The sequence below is a fragment of the Panulirus ornatus genome, chromosome 2 (assembly GCF_036320965.1).
Source record: "Panulirus ornatus isolate Po-2019 chromosome 2, ASM3632096v1, whole genome shotgun sequence".
NCBI classification, from domain to species: domain Eukaryota; kingdom Metazoa; phylum Arthropoda; class Malacostraca; order Decapoda; family Palinuridae; genus Panulirus; species Panulirus ornatus.
Genome location: NC_092225.1, coordinates 24,351,509 through 24,370,662, shown reverse-complemented (window position 1 = coordinate 24,370,662; position 19,154 = coordinate 24,351,509). Strand labels below are relative to the sequence as shown.

The window sequence follows — 19,154 nt, the reverse complement described above, 5'->3', positions numbered from 1 at the left end:
ATATTGACATGTTTAAGTTCATATAGTGCACTTTAGTGTACAGGTAGCTTACTATAAGAGCATCAGAAAGTACTGCTCAAAAAGAAAGGTATTTTTATTCACATTTAGATCTTTGCTTGTGAATCAGTTCAATTGATTTCCTAATTGCCAGATAGTCTTGTTCATTTTCTTTTGTATTTTCATCAGGAGTACCGATATCTACCCAGTGGCAGAGTTCAGGGTACACTTACCCCATCCAGATAGCACAGTTTGGTCTTTCTCATTACTGTAAGCACCTCACTGAAAATTCTCCAGAAAGGTAAGCTAAAATTTCCCTTTTGAGTATGATATATTCTTGACTACTTTTTCAGATAGATATGTAACCATATGCGTAAATACTTTTCAGTTATAAACATTTTTTGCAGTATTCATCATAGATTGCATGATCGTAGTCATTCATGGAAGCATAATGTTAGAGAAAATGTATCAGAATTGTCTTTTCATGTCGTAGCTATAGGTAGAATTGTGTGGGCAAACAAGAGAGCAGTTGTTCGTTGGGAGGTAGACATCATTTTACCTCAAGGAATGAGGTACGTCCACGAGGCTTGATCCTCTTCGACCACCATGAGAGTACCTTTCAGAGAGATTAATGTTGTATGTTATGACAATTTTAATTCTTTGGACAATCCTGAAGCTGGCCCTTCCACTCTTTATCTAAAGGGATTGGGTCTGGCTCATCCCAAAACAAGAACTAGCTTCATTTGTAAGAAAGTTGGACCTGCATTTAGCTTTTTTATGTAAGTGGTTTATGGATGCTGTTACTCAGTGATAGACACCTGGGTTACCCTTGGTTATACATCACTCCACAAGAAGTCTTACTTAATTTCTCCTAATATTTACTTCTTCTTCAACTGTCTCCTTCCTAGAAAGAATCTTTTCACTTTAAGTAAACATTCAGAACAGTTCAGGAAGGTGATCCTTAAACTGGCTGGTTTTCAAGGTTTAGTGACTCAAGTAGCCCTAAAATAAGTACAACCCTAATGCACCACTTCCCTCATAAGATGTTTCAGACTCTTTTGGGGAGTCATCACTGTAGAAGAAGGATCTCAGTTGGATTTTGGAATCTTCATGTTTTTGCTGATGTTTAGAAAAAGTGTAGAGAATGCTCAACAGATGATCTCATACATAATGTTTGCCTTTTGACTCTAAAACAACAACAGGTAGTTAGGTGATCCTTTTTTTTCTTCTTCTTTTAAGATATTCTGAGTAACTGTTGTTTTATTAGCTGAATCAACTGTCTTTTTATTATACATTAATTTTTTTTTATAGAAGGTTGAACTCATTCTACAAAGTTGTATTCATTCCACAGCCAAACCAACATAAAAGGCTTCTCAGTAACATTTACTGTTAGGGCCTCAAGAGATATAAATGGCCTTGAGACATTTGAGTAACTAATATGAGTATTCAAAACAGTGATGAATACATATGTATTTAATTTCATTCTTTTTTCATTTATTTTTTATATTTAGATAGTTCAAGTGCATGTGAGGCACTGAATTGTCAAACAAATTGCTACACAATCTTTCTACATGGTTTCTATGAATTTTGCATTACAGGATAGTGCTTGAGGATGGTGGAGAGCATCAGGGAGCCTGGCAGTTAGAAGGTCTGGGCACCAAAGTTTCTCAAATTTTAGATCCTGCAACCCACACAAATATCCTTAGATTTAAGGCTCCAGGTAGGATAATGCGACCTTATAAGCCTAGAGCTGAATATTAATGTTGCAGTAATCACTTTCTGTTAATTTTGGAAGTTTTTTGTTTGCTGTAGACAGTAGTAGTAGTAAAGATTTAAGAATTCTTTGCTTATGGTATATGGATGTTTTAGTTTTTCATATTGGTCATTGTTGGTATTGACATGACAGTTTGTTTTGGGCCAGGGGTGACGAGAGTAGTACCATCAGATCAGAGGCTTCCATCAATATAAGATATGCTTTTCCTTTCAGGTATTGTATTTGCACTGTCACCTATGGTTTGATATATTATTCTGAAAATACATCATAGAAGGATGTGTGTATGCATGCTTAACCATTCTTTGATGTTGTTCCGGTAGCTTATGGATTCTGAAACAGCAGATTAATCTTGCTTTGATTGGAACTTGAATCACTAATTCATGAGTGTTTGCCACATATTTCTCATTTTATAAATGTATACAGTACATAATTGCTATATTACAATGCATATCAAGCCATAATAGTTCAGTGCTGACTTCATTTAATTGTTTTAAGTGCTACCTGTTATCTGTTAGATTTGATTGGCATTTTCTTTCAAAATCATTATTAACATAAATTTTTCAACAGTTACAAATCTTCTTGGCATCCTGGTGCAGTAAAACTCCATTTTCAAGGTGCATCACAACTAGCTTTAGAAAATACTTGAATTTGTTTTGGAATGATAGTGTACTGTTGTTATAATGTGTTAACACTGGCAGAGTATAAATTGGCCTTGATCATTTATTCCAAGATAATGAAAAGGCAGTTGTAGGTAGGGCTATGAACATAATGTAAAAATTTGGGTTTGATTAATGAAAAGGTAAGTAAAACTCACTGAAATCAACTGAACCTATGAAAAGTTTACAAACTTTCCCAAGCAGCAGAGATTTATCCAAATTTCAGTCGTTTTTACGTTTTATCCTGTGCAACATTTAATGATAAAAATTTTTTGCTGAACAGTTTTATTCATTCATTGCATGTAACTACTTCCAGCAAAGTATCTTTACCACATGGGTTACAGGTGATCACATTTAGTGATTATTGTTCACCATGTGGTGGGGCACAGGGGAGGACATTAATGTTAAGTATATGAGAGTAATGTCGAAAATGAAGTTAGGTCTTGGTTAGTAGGGGTGTTAAGGTGTGATGTACATAGGTTTTGTTTATTTCTAGAAATTTTTACAAACTTTTCATCAATCAACCCAACATTTTTCCTGATTTTCTTTAGCATTTCCCACTATAAGCACTTTTATTATTTTGGAAAAAAGAAAGATTACCCAAATCATGGTCTGCTGGTCTTCTGTTCTCTACTCACTGAGCTTTCATTGCAAAATGAAATGAGGGACTTCACAAATTTTACTCCAGGTTCCTTTAATTTTGCAATTTTATGTCTCTGCCAGGGGTATAGATGTCTTCAGGCTGTTGGTTTCTAAATGTATACAAAGTTCATTTAGCAATACTTTTAGTTTTTATTTCAGATAATTTCTAACATTTTCATGGCATTAAAACCTTTATGAATAGTTCATTTTTAAGTGCAATTCCATTGCATGGGTGAACTTTTGTAGAAATCATACCAGCATATGGTTGTAATGCATTTTCATAATTGATATGATTAGTGATGAAATCTATCCTGGTGAATTTTGGTATAATTTTAGCACAGCAGTTAGTCCATACTAGATATCAGTTACTGGTGAAGGTGCATACCATGACTTTCACAGTTACTTAAAATATACTGACAAAATATACCGACAAACATTACTGGAGAGATGCAAATTTTTTTTCAAAGCATGATTTCAGATTCATTAGCAAAACCTTCAAAAAGTAGAATTCACCAGATGTCATTACCTCTTTTGAAAAATTTTCATTTTTCATTTTCAACACAGGCTTAGAATGAGTAAGGACTGATTGCCAGTAAAGCTTTGCTTCAAATTTCTCACTTCATAATTCAGAGTTCATTGGACGATTGCTGTCTTGTTTCTGTGATTTAGTTGAGAGTTTCTTTTAACCTTATATTTCTTCACTATGATAATACTAGAATATCACTGTAATTACATGAAAAGTGATGCAGAAAAGCATGAAAGTATTCAACGTTATTCTGACAACTGTGTTAGTGTTTTATTGTAACAAGTACATCACATGTTATTACTATGATCACGAGTATGACCACTACATAATTTATCAAAGAACTGGCTTTTTTGTTCCTGATCATGTCATCACATAGGATGAGTAGTTATATGTCAACCAAAAGTATATGGTCTGTGAGTGCAGTACACAGAATTTATACCTGATAGCAAACTAATGATCACATGACTACTTTGTTTTCTTGAGTGAAATAAGTCCCATTCAATACTCCTGTAATTGGAAACATCAAACAAGGCTAGAAGTCTTAGTTGAAGTTTTAATCACAAAACAAATGTGTTTCCTTAGCAAATGACAGCTTGAGCTTCTTGGACATGCATGTCAGCAGTTGATTTATTCACATCTACATTAATTAATGTAAGAATAAGAACTGTCATTTGTGGATTTCCTAATTCAGACTTTGCAGAATCGGTGCTTGTGACTCCTCAAAAGAGAACAGATGCAGATCTTTTATGAAGATGTTCCCATATCTAAGATAAGATGTTTCTATGACCCTAGGAAGTGTAAGCTGTATTGTAATATTCTCTCTCAGCATTTTTAAAAGTAGTTTTAAAGCTTATGAAAGCAAAGCTTTTATATATTTTATTTGAAGAAATAACCAGCAAGATTGAGTGCTTCTGTGAGATAAAAGAAATAAACATAAATCAGGAATAAGTTTATTTTGAATTTAACACGTTAAACTGTTTAGGGCAATTATTTATAGAATTTTACATATTCTTGATGTCAAAGAGCTTGGTCATAGTTTGTGTAAATTTATCGTAGGAACAGGTATAATGAGACTGAGACTGTTTTGAAGGAAGAACTCCCTTTAGAAACCTACGTGTTAACAATTTTAGAAGAGGACCATAAGGGTTATTAGTTCAAAGTCTTAGTGTTGTAGGTAATGCTATCATCACCAGATGTAGTAGCTGTGCCTTTTTTGAGAACAGCAAAAAAGTTCAGAGAGGATGATGGGCAGCTATCATGAAGGCTAAGATCACTTCAAGAAATTTCAGTACCCAAGTTTCTGGTGATTATTATGTTGGTTAGATGCTATTGTATATTGTGTGTGAGGCTTTATACAGAAGACGGTTTAACATATTGGTCAAGGAGCATGTTGGAATATTCAAACGAAAAGGAAAATTTGATTTGGAGATCATTTTAGTTGTATTCCCCACATGGAAAGTTAAGGTGTTGTGATTAAGGACATACAGATATTGATCTCTGCGAGAGTTTCTTGACGTTTTTTCAAGCTTTTTATTTTTCCTATATTATATGCTTAACGACTGTTGGAAGCAATCACCTATTCGTAACATCCTGTATTGCTCAGCAGTGATAATTATTTATAGTTGAAAGTTGTGGGTCTGATTCATTGTTGTTTTTTGTACAGGAGCGGGAAGCAAATTTCACCCATGTTCTTCCATCATGGCAATCAAATCTTTATACATACCATTCATGTATGTGATATTTGAAGTGAAGTTTAGGGTTTTCAGGGATATAGTATTTACATTCTTTCTTCCATAATATGTAGGTGTTTCCTCTGAAACTGCATAACAGCTGCACATGGCAGAATACTGTAATCACTGAGGAGTTCAGATGTAGTAGAGCCATAAACAGACTAAGCAACCCCTAGAAACACAACCCTTGGTATAAACGAGGGACACCTGTATTGAACAATGTTACTACTGTGAGACTTGACATTGCATTTTTTTCACCTGCTTGCTGTAATTTAAGGTGTACAGTGAAGTGTGAGTCCATAGATGCTGGCTCTCAACACTCTCTTTAGTATGGCAACACTGGAATTGCATAATAGTTATAGGTGTTTCTCTTTAATGTTAATGAAACAATAGGATACAGTTCTTCCCAGTCCCTGTTAAAGTGATACATTTGACAGATACTCTTAATAAGTCCATTCAGGCTAGCATAAAAGGGTCGACATATCGTTTGTGGAACATGGACATATTGAACTGCTGACATTAGGTGGTGCATAAATCCAGTACATTGACATATAAGCCATGTGTGCTACTTTTTATGATTATTCTCAGTCTTTCAGCTCCATTCTTGCAATAATTCTCACCTTTGTCATATTTTGTTTAGATACTTTTTTATTGTATCATTAATGATTATTCATTTATCCAAACACCTGATAATGACGTTGAAATAAATTGCAAAATCTTGTCTAAAAGATTTTTTATCACCTGCCTTTGCTGTCCTCTTCATATTCTTGTCTTGTCATATGTAATCAGTAGATATTGATTTCTTATATAATCAGTAAATATTGATATGGAGGAAATGATTTGCAGAAGACACCAACTATAAATGGGAATTTTTTAAGCAACACGTAGTAGTTGGTAGGCCGCCACTGACCAGGGAGGTATATTATCAGTACTACCCACTTGGGTATTGGGAGGGTTAGTGATAGCTGTGTATTGAGTCAGCACTTCAGTGGTTGTCAAGTTGCTCCCTTCTCTCCCAGGTAGCTGTCTTTTTTTCTGCCTCACACACACAAGGACTGCTGACATTCTGTCCACAAACATACAATCTCCATTTCTTACACATAACACCTGACTCACACAACTCATTCTTTGTCACTCTAGATTTTCCCGTGGTCAATGCTATGCACATTAGTTAGAAGTAGTTGGTAGGTGCCTCTCGAAACACTGCAGTTGAGTTACCCTCTGCCAGTGGCTTGTAAGGGTGAGGCAATAAAGGCTAAGAAACAGCACTGTAGTTTACCTGCTATGGAAACTCTTTTGCCATGGCCACCCCCATGAAGGAGTTCCTGAAGAGAATAGGCATCAGGGATATAGTTAGATAGGTAGATATTTAGAACAGGTAGATTATGATCAAGAAGACCCACGTGAGTGCTAAGATCCTACTTGCCCCTGGTTGTGAACCTCTGCTGTCAGGGAACATTATGATATATCTGTTAATCACAGGCTGAACAGAGTCAGAATAACTGTTGCAGAGCTCTTGGTTAGCTATTTTAAGGACTGAAGTCATGGCAGAAAGAGAGCTGTTAAAAGTAGGAGTGCTACTCAGGTACCATCAGTTGTAGGCTCATACACTGGAGTCTTTAAACTAATTTTGATAACTTCCACTAAGAATTTTGCCCAGGTGGTTAGACTTGGTTGTATGAAGTTAATTTGGATGAGCCTTCCAGTAGATAAGAATTTTTCAATGATGACCACAGCATTTGGCTTCCATGATCATTGCCAGGCAATCTTTCTCCTGCTTACCTATACTTATAACTTTAACCCCATGATTTAATTCTTAACTGTATAGATAAGATTGAAGCATGTGATTGTGCTTATTGAACTCATGAATATCTGCTGTATCTTGATAGTCTACTTTTTTACCAAGAATCGGAAAACATTTGTCATGCATCATCGTCCTTATTCATTGGTCAGTATACTGATGCATATTCCTACCTCATAAGAATACTTCTCCAGAGTTAGGTACTTTTTTTATATATCACTATTTCATTGTCCTCATCATTTTCACTGCAATTGAATTATTAGGTTGTGCTCTCTCTCATGATATGCACTACCTTTCCTTCAATAGAATCGTCCTCGAAGGGTGGAGCAACACTGCAGCTTGCAGAAGTTCCCACACAAAATATGCTAGTCTTGAATCTCAATCTTCTCTTACATGGGAATGCGAGCTTCTCTGTTACTGTTGAATTTAAGGACAAGAGGATAGAGTTGGTAACAATTCACTACATCCGTTCTGAGAGATTACTTCAGGTCAAGGTACATTTACCATTTTCCTAAAATTATTTTGTCATTCTTTAGTTCGCTATGTGAGAAGCAGTGTGATACATACTCATAGTGTATGATATTTTCAGTTTGTCTGCTTTTAGAATCCTTGTATTATATATTCTTGAAGTACATCAGAGTTACATACTCTATCTGTTCTTTCTTAATCACCTGTGGTGGGATTTATGTGTAATTCATTTTGCATATTCATAGTAGTTCAGAGCATGAAATTTTTGCAGCATGTCTTGCTAATGAAGAAGCTTATAAATATGTTAAGCTCATGCCAGGTCTGCCCTAGCTCCATGTATAAATGAAATTTGCAAGATATGATGTATGCATTTTCTATAATTTTCATTTCTGTAACATATAAGCATGTCCCTTAATTGAAAAGGTTAAAGCTTATTTTTTTTTCCTGTTGTCTATGCTTAAATGCCAAACTTCATTGTTTTACAACTCTTTTGTTTGATTTTGCTCAGTATTCTGGAAAACTTTTAAAGACTGCAGCAAAATGCTCTCCCATTTAGGTTCAAAATATGATAGAGTCTTGATTTTGCTTCTTTGTCTCACTGAAGGAATAGATATGTGAAAATGTTAATCAAATCTCTGTTTGCCTTTTTCATACATTTGTGTGGCTAGGATCGCCAAATATATTATGGTCTTGGAAAGCAGTCAGGGTGGCAGCGTATTACTCGCAACCTTCTTATTGATGTTCATAAGGGAGCAAGCTCTTCTCCTGCTCTGCGCAAGAAATTTAAGAAGGTAGGATTTAAGTTGTTTTGTAGTAGTTGTCCATATTTTTTATGTTATTTGGATTTTTTAGTTTTATAATATCTAGAAGTGTATGGGACAGTGTTGTAATCCTTAACCTTTAACTGATGTTCATGTCTAGAAAATTCCTCTTGCTCTGGAAAAAAAAGTTGCCTTTATGATATGATTGATTAGTGTTCAGAAGTAAAAGTAGATATACAAAATATTATTTTATTAGTGTTGGCCTAGGCTACTAGAGGTAGTGTGAATGATGTGTTTGACAGCTCTTGGTAAGTCAGAATAATATACAAACACATTTAGAAACACTGATATTGTGTTTGACAGCTCTTGGTAAGTGAGAATAATATACGAACACATTTAGAAACACTAATACTCATGATGAGGGAGATTAAGTGGCAGTTGTTGGGAGGATATTGAAAAATACATTTCTTAATTTTTACTAAACTCTTTGTTGTTATTGAACTTTACTTGCATATAGGTATGCTGGGAGTGAAAAGCCACCTTTGAGAAGGTATATCACTGTCTGTGGATGAAAAGGAACACAGTCTCATTGAGGAATTTCTCACTCCAAATGAGTCAATCATTCCTTGCTGCTTAGTTTAGCACAGCCTTGAAGCTGTGAAAACCTACTAAAAAGCATCTTGGCTTATGTGATTAGATTTAAAGAAATTGCTGAACTCTCTACTCTTATCACACACAGTCTTATTTCATACACAGGTAGAGAATAGCTTGAATGTAAGTAGAAATAGTACACCTTGCATACTACAAATAAGTGTGAGTACATCAAGTGGCTCCCTTAGGGGCTGGTCAGGTACCTGGCATAAGTTCGAGTGTGTGTTTGTGTATGCATACATACACAGGAGTAAAGACATGGCACATATATATAGAAGGTTAAGAGATGGGGCAACACAAGTGTAAACCTCTCCACATGACATACAGATAGTAATCCCATTTGAGAAGATCATTGAAGTTGTTCTTTCTTTGGTGATTTTCTAGCGCGTTTCCGTCATTTGTTACCAGTGTCATCAGTTATCCAAGGATTACATGGAAAGAAAATTTGGTGTATTTGTACATAATTTCTTCCTCAGCTACAAGTTTAGTGGGGTTGCTTCCCTTGTAGGTCTCCCTTTTCTGTACATAACCTGCTAAACTTACTCTGTAAATCACTTATTTCTTCACATTTTTCATGTTAGACTAAGCAACTAACACATATCAAAAGTGTTCCTCCTAAAATCTATAGTCATCCAGCAATCTCTGTAATTCTTTGAAGTCACCATGTAATCATGTGTGAATAGCCATGCACTTCTAGTGATGTGGTAGGGTATTGAGGAGAGCAGAAGAGACTTCTGTAAGTTATTAATGGTACAGTAATTCAGCAGATATTTAAGCATAATCCCAAAAAGGTAGCACATCATTTGTTTAGATTTCCATCCTTAGAAAAATTCTATTGATTAGTAAGCTTAGGAGTTTGACTTCAGTTTTCAATCATGTAAGCAGAGGAGTTTGATACAACATTTGGTCTTGCACAAGCTCTGCAGAATGCAATATCTTACAAAGATTTTATAAGGCTGTATCAGAGAAATTGATATTTTGATTCATATGCAATCCAGCAGTTGAATTTATCATGTAGAAGGTAATGCCACAGTGAGGTGGTTATTTGGACCCCTACTACCTTTGATTGACTTAGAATACATTGGTTAACACCATTGTATGTGTATTTCATTTGGTTTTTGGTAATATGGAGGTAGAATTTCTTTAGTTCATGTAGTTAGGACACTTGTGATAATTAAGTTGATAAGTTAGTTGTAGACTTATTGTTTTTATAATCCTACTATTGAGTATGAAAGTTTACATAAAGTTATATCAGAGTAACCCAATATTGAGTTTTGTTTCTCATTAAGAATTAGGGCAAAAAAGAGAAGAAAAAGAAGCAGTGAGATGGAAACACAGTTAACAATAATAGAACCCCCAACTAATGGTTGAATGGATATGTCTTGAAATATTTGATGGTAGGAAAAGTCTCAGCAAATACATTTGGTCAGTCTGTGTAATATATTCAGTATGATTATTTGAATGTATAATTTTTATGCAGGTCTCAAGATCCAAACTAAGGGTCATGTCCCTCTCATTGAATGGGGAGGGAAGTGTAAGCAACATTACGCTAGCATCAGCTGAACATTTACACCACTTCTATGATGCTGCTAACTGGCTTCTGAAACATCAGGATGAGCATGGGGGTTGGTCCATTCCAGTTCCACGAAAGGTAATTCATTTGTAAGATTAACTGTAGTAGAGTCATGAATTATTCTGTTGACATTACTAAGGGCATTGAGAGCCAGCAGGGGTAGAGTAATTAAGAATTGAATGAAGAGATAGCAATAGCATGTGTAAAGAGACAAAGTGTAGAAAACAAAATATTTCCATAAATATGTGTGATTTTCTCACTCCCTCTGTTTAAGAAGAAAAGTAAAGATCAGTGACAATGAGAAAATTAATGTCAGTTTTGTAGTTTGTTTATTCTTTATATGACATCCTTGAGTACACCTCCATAATGATTACTGAAATCTCATTTTATTGCAGGTCATCAGTGGGGTGCTAGAACTTGGTGCTGGTTGGTATTCTGCTATGGCTCAGGGCCAGGCAATGTCTCTTCTTGTTCGAGCTACGCATCATTCTGGTGATTCCCGATATCTGAAAGCTGCCATACGAGCCACTGCACTATTTTCTGTTAATGCAACTCATGGTAAAGACTCTCTTCTTTAGATTAGTGCTGTTACTCAGGGTAGCCACCTTAATCAAGAATCTTCTTTATGAGAACATTAGTGGTAGGCAGCCACCAACTAGGGAGGTATATTACTGGTACTACCTACCTGGTTATTGGAAGGATTACTGACAGCTGCATAGTGAGCCAGCACTTCAGTGGTTGTCAAGTTGCTCTTCTCAGACTCAGGTAGCTGTCTTTTCTCTCTACCTCACCCTCATGTGGACTGCTGGCATTCTGTCCACAAACTACAATCTCTCCTTTTAACACATAATATTTGACAACATTTAACTCACACAACTCAGTCTTCATAACTGTATTTTCCTGTGGTGAGCACTGTGTGCTGGCCCAGCCTTTTGGCATGATGGTATGGGGGAAAGAATACTTTCCACGTTTTCCTAGCATGCCATAGAAGGCGACTAAAAGGGGAGGGAGCAGGAGGCTGGAAATCCTCCCCTTCCCGATTTTTACTTTTTCAAAAAAAGGAACAGAGAAGGGGGCCAAGTGAGGATATTCCCTCAAAGGCTCAGTCCTCTGTTCTTAATGCTACCTTGCTGATGCCTTTTCCCATGATAAAAGGTAGTACTAGTTACAAATGAAGAATGGCTGCATTCGCTCACATCCATTTTCTTGCTGTCTTTGGCAATGCGCCAAAACCACAGCCATCTATCCACAACCAGACCAGAGAGACCTTACATTTTTAAGGCAATCCTAAATATAGTAAAGAGTTTGAATATTAATTTATGAATACATCATTGTTATCACCTGGCAAGTTACTGCATTGTATGGGTGCCATGATAAATTAGTGTGCAATGTAACAAGGATTTTATGTAATTTTTTGGACAAGAAACTGATTGAGGAAGAGCTAATAGAGCAGATTTGAAAGTAGAGAAATATGTAGTTGGGTCTTGAGCATATGACTGAAATGGGTTATTTGTTGAAAAGATAATAACATTGGTAAAATCAAGGAAGAAGGAAAGAGACTGGACAGAACCACAATAAACTCCATTGTTGACAAGGAAAGAATGGGAGGATGAGCTTTCAACAGATACAAACTCCACTGTTGACAAGGACAAAGAGAGGATGAGCTTTCAACAGATACTGAAATGGACTATTGAGAAAGCTAGACGTAAGGGAATAGAGTGAGGGAGGAAAGAAAGAAAAATTAATTGAGCTTAAAGACCCATGTCATACTCTATCAGAAGCATTTGAGTTAAAAATGGGTACAACGCAATATTCACCATTGCAAGCCGAGGAGATGCTTAAGACTATGGAAATTTAGAAGTTAAAGCATTAAGCCTATAGTTGGAAGGGTAAGAATGGTCACCCTTCTTTAAAAAAGGCTCTACCAATGCATGTTTCTGAGATGAGGGGAAAAGTTTTGCTTTAAGACCAAAGTAAAACACGCAAAAAATGGGTACAACGCAAGATTCACCGTTGCAAGCCGAGGAGATGCTTAAGACTATGGAAATTTAGAAGTTAAAGCATTAGGCCTATAGTTGGAAGGGTAAGAATGGTCACCCTTCTTTAAAAAAGGCTCTACCAATGCATGTTTCTGAGATGAGGGGAAAAGTTTTGCTTTAAGACCAAAGTAAAACAGGCTATCATAGACATGAGTTCTAAGGCACATGTCTTCAAAACATGCACCCAAAGAGGGAAGTTCTATTTTGATTGTACTAAAAGAACTTATGGCAACGGCCATGAATAAAAGGTGCATCAGGGGTTAGGGGATGTTGTAATCATCCTGCATGGAGGTAGAAGAGAAGGAGGGAATGAAAAAGTGGCTTCCTCTGTAGAAGAAACAGCAGGAGTAGTATTGGTATGGAAATACAGTACAATACAATCCAATATTTTCATGAAGACCGTGAATAAAGAAAAGAGAAGCTATAACCCATCATTTAGTTACATACTTTTTGAATCAGGGGTGACATGGAGCACATAAGTAATAACTCATCTCACATAAGAATGATACTAGAGTTGTTGTAAACATTTACATTAAAAAATTATATTTTCCTTAATCTTCCAGGTAGATTTAGACAACTTCATGCATTTCTAGGTTGTCAGTACTAAATGCTTTTGGTAGTTTTGGGTATATCAGGATTTCTTGCTAGTACTAGGAGGAGGTTTTATTATCATAAACCTCTTACCATAGATAAATAAATACTACCATCATATGAGTAGAATTAATTAAGAAATAAAAGCCTCATACTGTTGATGCTACATTAGCTTTCTTGACATATCGTGGTATCCCAGTGCCCTAAGATTTGCTCATACTTTTGTTTTTCAGATTGACTGGGACAGTTGCACAAGGTTTTAATTCAGTACATATAATGAACCACATAGTTATTGTAATGTATGCATACTATCATAAAATGTTTAACCCCCAGGTGGTGTGCGTACATATTTCCCTGGAGGATATGTGTGGTATGAAGAATACCCAACGAACCCCTCACTTTTTGTGCTGAATGGGTTTATCTACAGTCTTCTGGGTCTTTATGATCTCAAAGAATTCTCGTAAGTATGCATTTAATGTTGAATATAAAGATTTTGGGTAGATGATTAGGTTAACCCATTTATTTGTCAGACTTATAGCTGTGTGCTCAAACACATGATTTTTAGGAATCCTCCTGAAGTAGATTAGTTGATGCAGTGAAACATCTTTAGTATAGTATGGTTGGGAACAGGGAATTGCTGAAAATAAATTTTTTTTTAAAGTACAGATATTGAACATATCCAAGGATTCTGATGGTTTAGCAAAATATGAAGTTTAGAAATGCAAGCTAATTTTGTTAATAAAGTGCAGTCATGCAAATCACAGCTCTCATATATTACAGGGGCTTCTTTTTAATGTATTTGATGCATTCCAGAAAACTTACTCAAAATGAAGTCTTTTAAACAATGTGAACTTAACCAAAGACTTAATTTTGTGAGAAATTTTATAAGATGGAGATATGTTCCTGAGGAATATTTCTGGATGCTTTTTCTCTCATTGTCAGAAGTGCAGGGAATGAGGAGAACAGGGAGACCAAATAGGAGATAGAAGGATATAGTTAAAAGATTTTGAGTGAGTGGGGCCTGAACATGTAGCAGAGTGAAAGGTGTGCATAGGATAAAGTGAATTAGAACAATGTGGTGTACTGTGGTCAGTGTGCTGTCAGTGTACTGAACCAGGCATGCACAGTGTAAACTTTGGAAAGGTCTGTGGGGCCTGGTTGTGGATAGGTTGTGGTTTTGGTGCATTACACATGAGAGCTAGGGGGTGGACATGAATGGACGTGGCCTTTCTTGTCCATTCCTGGTGCTACCTCGCTAATGCGGGAAGCAGGGATCAAGTGCGAAAAATAATTCTTCCAAATGCTCTTCTCTGTGTTACATAAATACTATAAAAATTATCATGTGACAAATATAATGCTATACTGATATCGATAGGGTGTCATGTACTGTCATGTCATGTGAAGTTATTACTGTCATCCAGTATTATATCACGTGATGCATTATTATCCGCAAATACACTAAATGCTGGTCTATAATACAGTTATAAAGAAAAAACCTTTGATATTTATCTCTGCACCAAGAGCCATGACTGTTAACATCAAATCAGGATGCGCAGACAGATGAATACTGTGCAAAAATTTCAGCTTTTGCAATCTATACCATCCAGAAAAATTGATATTTTGTTGAATGTTTGCAGTAGGAACTTCTTGTTTCTTACTCGCTTAACTTCATGACCTTTGGAAAAACATGTTGTTGAATGTTGATATCAGTTAGATTACTTTAGTGCACAATGTTATGGAAATAAGAAAATTTACAAAAAAAAAAAAACTCTTAGCAGTGTTTGCTGGGTACTTTTGATACTGTGAATCAAAATAAAGTGTTTGTGTGTATTTAAGCGATTCCGTCAGTTTTTAAGTTATTTTTGTAACAACAGAATATTTTGATGCTTATTAGTGAGAAAAATGAGATGGGGAAGAGTATAAAAGTACCCTATTGATATTGTCTTAAAACATGTCTGAAAAGAATGTACGGAATATCATCCTGTTGGGGGTCTTTCTAAGTAATGAATACCATGACAGTGTTACAGTGAAACTATGTACACATCTTCAGAAGCAGTGGAGGCTTTTGGATCAAGATTATTTAAATATGAAGCCTCATAGGTAGTGGGGTTTGTGCTAATATAAAAGAACTAAGTCCCGCCAAGCAAGACGTGTCAACTCTGGATGGTGTAGTGCTTACTACAATCATATTAATATGTTTTCATTGGAAGTTGTTTAGGATTATATTACTTGTTTCTTGGTCATTTTATTTTTCTTGTACGGTGTTCTTTTTAACCTGAAAAACATCCATTTACCAAAGATGAGAAAGTTTGGCTTTAGCATTGTATCATCAGGTTGGAGATCTTAATTCAAATTGATAAAAGTACATACAGATAAGCAGTAGGTTTTTGATATAAACATAAATATTATTGAATGATTGGGTCTATTCAGTATTACAGGTGTATTTCACTAACTTTTCTGCAATCCTCATGAATTTTGGAGTTTGGTGGTATTTGGTGTTTAGGGATACCAGCAATTTTCTAAACCATAGAAATTTTGCCATACCAAGCCAAATTCTGTATTTCCCAACCATAGTTCTTTCTGAACCAGAGATAGGCAGATTAAAGACTTTCACTGTATTGGTCAAGATGCTCATGGCAGTATTTCCATTTTATACATTTGTGTATTCATTCTTCTTAGTTTATGTTTCAAAACAAAATTTTCTTTGGAAGATGTTTCACACATACATTGGGTGAGGGGCCAAGATCAAGGCTTTGGCCTGTCCGCCAAGATCAAGGCTTTGGCCTGGTCCCAACCTATACATTTTCACTCCTGTCATAGTACAGTAGTAGGTATTGATGATAATGGTAATATGGCTAGGAAGTCTGCAAAATAGGTTTGGTAAAACCAGTAATGTTGTCATGATAGTTTTTCAAAGAAGCAATTGTTTGTGCAGTTATGCATAGTCTAGCCATTGTAAATGCTTTAACACTGTCATTTACAGCAGTATGAAAATTTATCATTCCTATTTCAGGAGAGAATTGAGTAACAACAGTGGAGATTTGTTTGAAAATGGTATGAGGTCTTTAAAAAGGTTACTTCCTCTGTATGACACTGGGTGGGGCTCCTTGTATGACCTACGTCATTTCACGACTCATGTAGCTCCTAACAGGGCACGCTGGGACTATCACACTACCCATATCACTCAGCTTCTTCTGCTGGCATCAATTGATACAGATCCAGTAATATCATCCACTGCTCAGCGCTGGAAGGATTATATGAATGGCCATAGAGCTAAACATAACTAAGCATTCCCAGTGTGTATAAAATGTTGAGATTACCAAGGTTGTGGTTTTGTGTACTGTCTATAGAATTACCTCATTGACTATGAATAGTTGATGGACCCTTTGGAAATATGACACTAAGAGAAATGGCAAGCATAGTGTTTACACTGTTTTGAAGTAATGTAATGTTAGGAAGACTCACACAGAGGTTAATTTTGTGTGGGATTTGTTTTTTGCCAAAGAATATTGAATGTGGAATTTTTGGAATGCAAAAAATGAAATGATAAAACAGAGGTAGAATATGTACTGCATTTGCTTGGAAACAAGTATTATTACATGGAACATTTGTCAGATAAGAGGTCATAAAGGCTAAATACAACTTTTGCATATCATTAGCTGTAATGCAGTGGATGTTTTAAAATTATGTAAGTGTCTGTTGTTTGCTGGATACAGTAAATCCAATATATATATATATATATATATATATATATATATATATATATATATATATATATATATATATATATATATATAATTATATATATACCTGAATCTCTGTGAACTCACTGTTTCTTAGCAGGAATTTTTCAACCATACTTAATGAGAGTTCTGCATGCTATTTAGTGCTTCATAGCAATTTTCATTAACTTCTATAAAATTCTTTTTCATATAAGCAGTGTAAAAATTTGCTGTATTTGAAATACAAGATATATTATTTAAAAAATTCTCATCAAGTATGGCTGAGTGTACTGTTGCTTCCTAGTCTCTGAAACGAGAGTGTGAAGTCATGGTAGATGGGCAACTGATGTAAGAGCAGCAGAGGAGTGTGTAGTTAAGAAAAACAGGTGGTTAGTAGAGACTAATTTAACTACTCTGCCTTGCTATGTGATATTTCTGGTATATATTGATCTGGGTCCACTTGTGAATACAAATCTTGTATGGATGGTGGCAGGCAGGAGAGAATGAGAGAAGGGAACCACCGACTCCTCTTGTATTGTATTCTATAGTGAGTCCGTGGGGTCTGCCTCTGCCATAGTCCTCATGTGATCTTCCATTTTTCTTGTGGCCACAGCTCAAACTATAAGTGAGTGTGTAATTAGTATTTCCTCAAAACTTACACCAGAGATTGCTGATTAGAAATTCAGCTTTATTTTTTATACCCAAATGTTGATATATGTGTGATTTGAAGATGCCAATAGGCCTGCTGCCTATGTGGATTATCTGCTTTGCAAACAAGATGTTTCTTCTATTACAGCTTTAAATTCACATACTGTGCTGTATGCAGTTGTTTAAGAAATTTCCTCTAAAGTGAAATGCAATGACAGCATTTCAAAATAGAGACTATTATGTCAGTATTTTCATTAAACAAAATGAGATATTATGATCTACATATTTCTATTCAAAATTGCCATATTTGGATGATACAAAATGCAAGCAGCTGATTTACGCACCCTGCATTTTATCCCCACCATAATGTGTTTGCCTTCCAAGCAAGTTTCCTGTCATACCTGCATAGCAGTTTAACATTTCCCTGGGCTTCCACTAATAATGTGCTGTTTTGCTGTAGATAGATTTCCATCCTGAAAGTCAGGTTAACTGCTGCCTATTTGTGGTGGTCTTTCATGCCAAATATCTGGTAATCAGTTGCTTTAAAAGCCTGGGTGGTAACCACACAGATTGCTCTATAAGACATGAAACTAGAATTAGTTATAAATGATTATTAGTAATGAATTCAGGCTGGTTGCCATCATGAAATTTTGTAGTTAGTCTGTGTATCTTAACTGATGTCCAGGAATAATGTCTGATAGATTGCTACATTGAAGGCTTTGAAGACTGCCTCCCCAAAAATGTCTCCACAGATTTTGTTGGGGGTAACTGGCTCAGAGATACACATGTTCACTTCACCTCTGCTCAACCTAATAGTGCTAAATAATTCCACATGCATGTAATCAGTATATCATAAAAAGTATATCAGCTTTGAATTCTTTAAGAATTGCTTGGATGAAGAGGAGAGTTTGGTATTTGATGGACACTCTGTGAATTAGATCAATATGCAAATAACTGCATATTAACTAACTAAGCAACTTCATATGTATCCAGTGTACCCTCTAAGTTATTGTTAGCACCATCCCTTAAGGCATAGGACCTTTGTCTTGCTAGTTCCAGTAATATGGCTCAAAATTATAGAATCCTCATAATCAACCTATTTTTTTTTCATTTTCTTTTTTCAGATCTTAGTATTTTATATATGATCTGAAGTATTTTGAGCTTTAGATAATTATTACTATATTAAGACTTTCATTTAATTTTTATCAGAAAAATACCTGATTAAGTAAGCATGATGGCTCAAAAGTTTAGTTTTAAAATTGTATGTGAAAATATCAGATTCATGAATCTAGTTTAGGTATTTTGCGCTGTGCACAAGTATCTTGTCCCAGAGGGAGGAAGAGAATTAAACACATTTATTATTAAGTAATTGTTTTAGATTTAATTCATTAATTATACAAAGCAGGGTAGCACAAGTAGAATCTTCAGACATTATGTAACTGTTTGGATCTATTCCCTCAAGGGTTAGAGAGCTTACCATAATGTATGAAATGTTGTTGAAGAATTTTACGTATTGATTTATTTTCCAAGCGAGTGAAACAATTATCTTCTTGGAAAAGTTGTAAACTTACCAAG

The 19,154-nt window shown here is 35.4% G+C and overlaps 1 protein-coding gene across 3 annotated transcripts in view; it reads left to right on the top strand.

Moving 5' to 3' along the window:
- Positions 1-16,940, top strand: part of Hsepi (D-glucuronyl C5-epimerase) — a 386,331-nt gene extending 369,391 nt beyond the window's left edge. For all 3 annotated transcript variants that reach the window (XM_071671702.1, XM_071671689.1, XM_071671695.1), the window contains 8 exons: positions 187-298; positions 1,596-1,717; positions 7,433-7,620; positions 8,263-8,385; positions 10,487-10,657; positions 10,975-11,137; positions 13,543-13,669; positions 16,223-16,940. In XM_071671702.1, coding sequence (XP_071527803.1) covers positions 187-298; positions 1,596-1,717; positions 7,433-7,620; positions 8,263-8,385; positions 10,487-10,657; positions 10,975-11,137; positions 13,543-13,669; positions 16,223-16,496 — 1,280 coding nt within the window. In that variant the 3' untranslated portion in view covers positions 16,497-16,940. The remainder of the gene's footprint in view (positions 1-186; positions 299-1,595; positions 1,718-7,432; positions 7,621-8,262; positions 8,386-10,486; positions 10,658-10,974; positions 11,138-13,542; positions 13,670-16,222) is intronic.
- Positions 16,941-19,154: the final 2,214 nt, after the last annotated feature.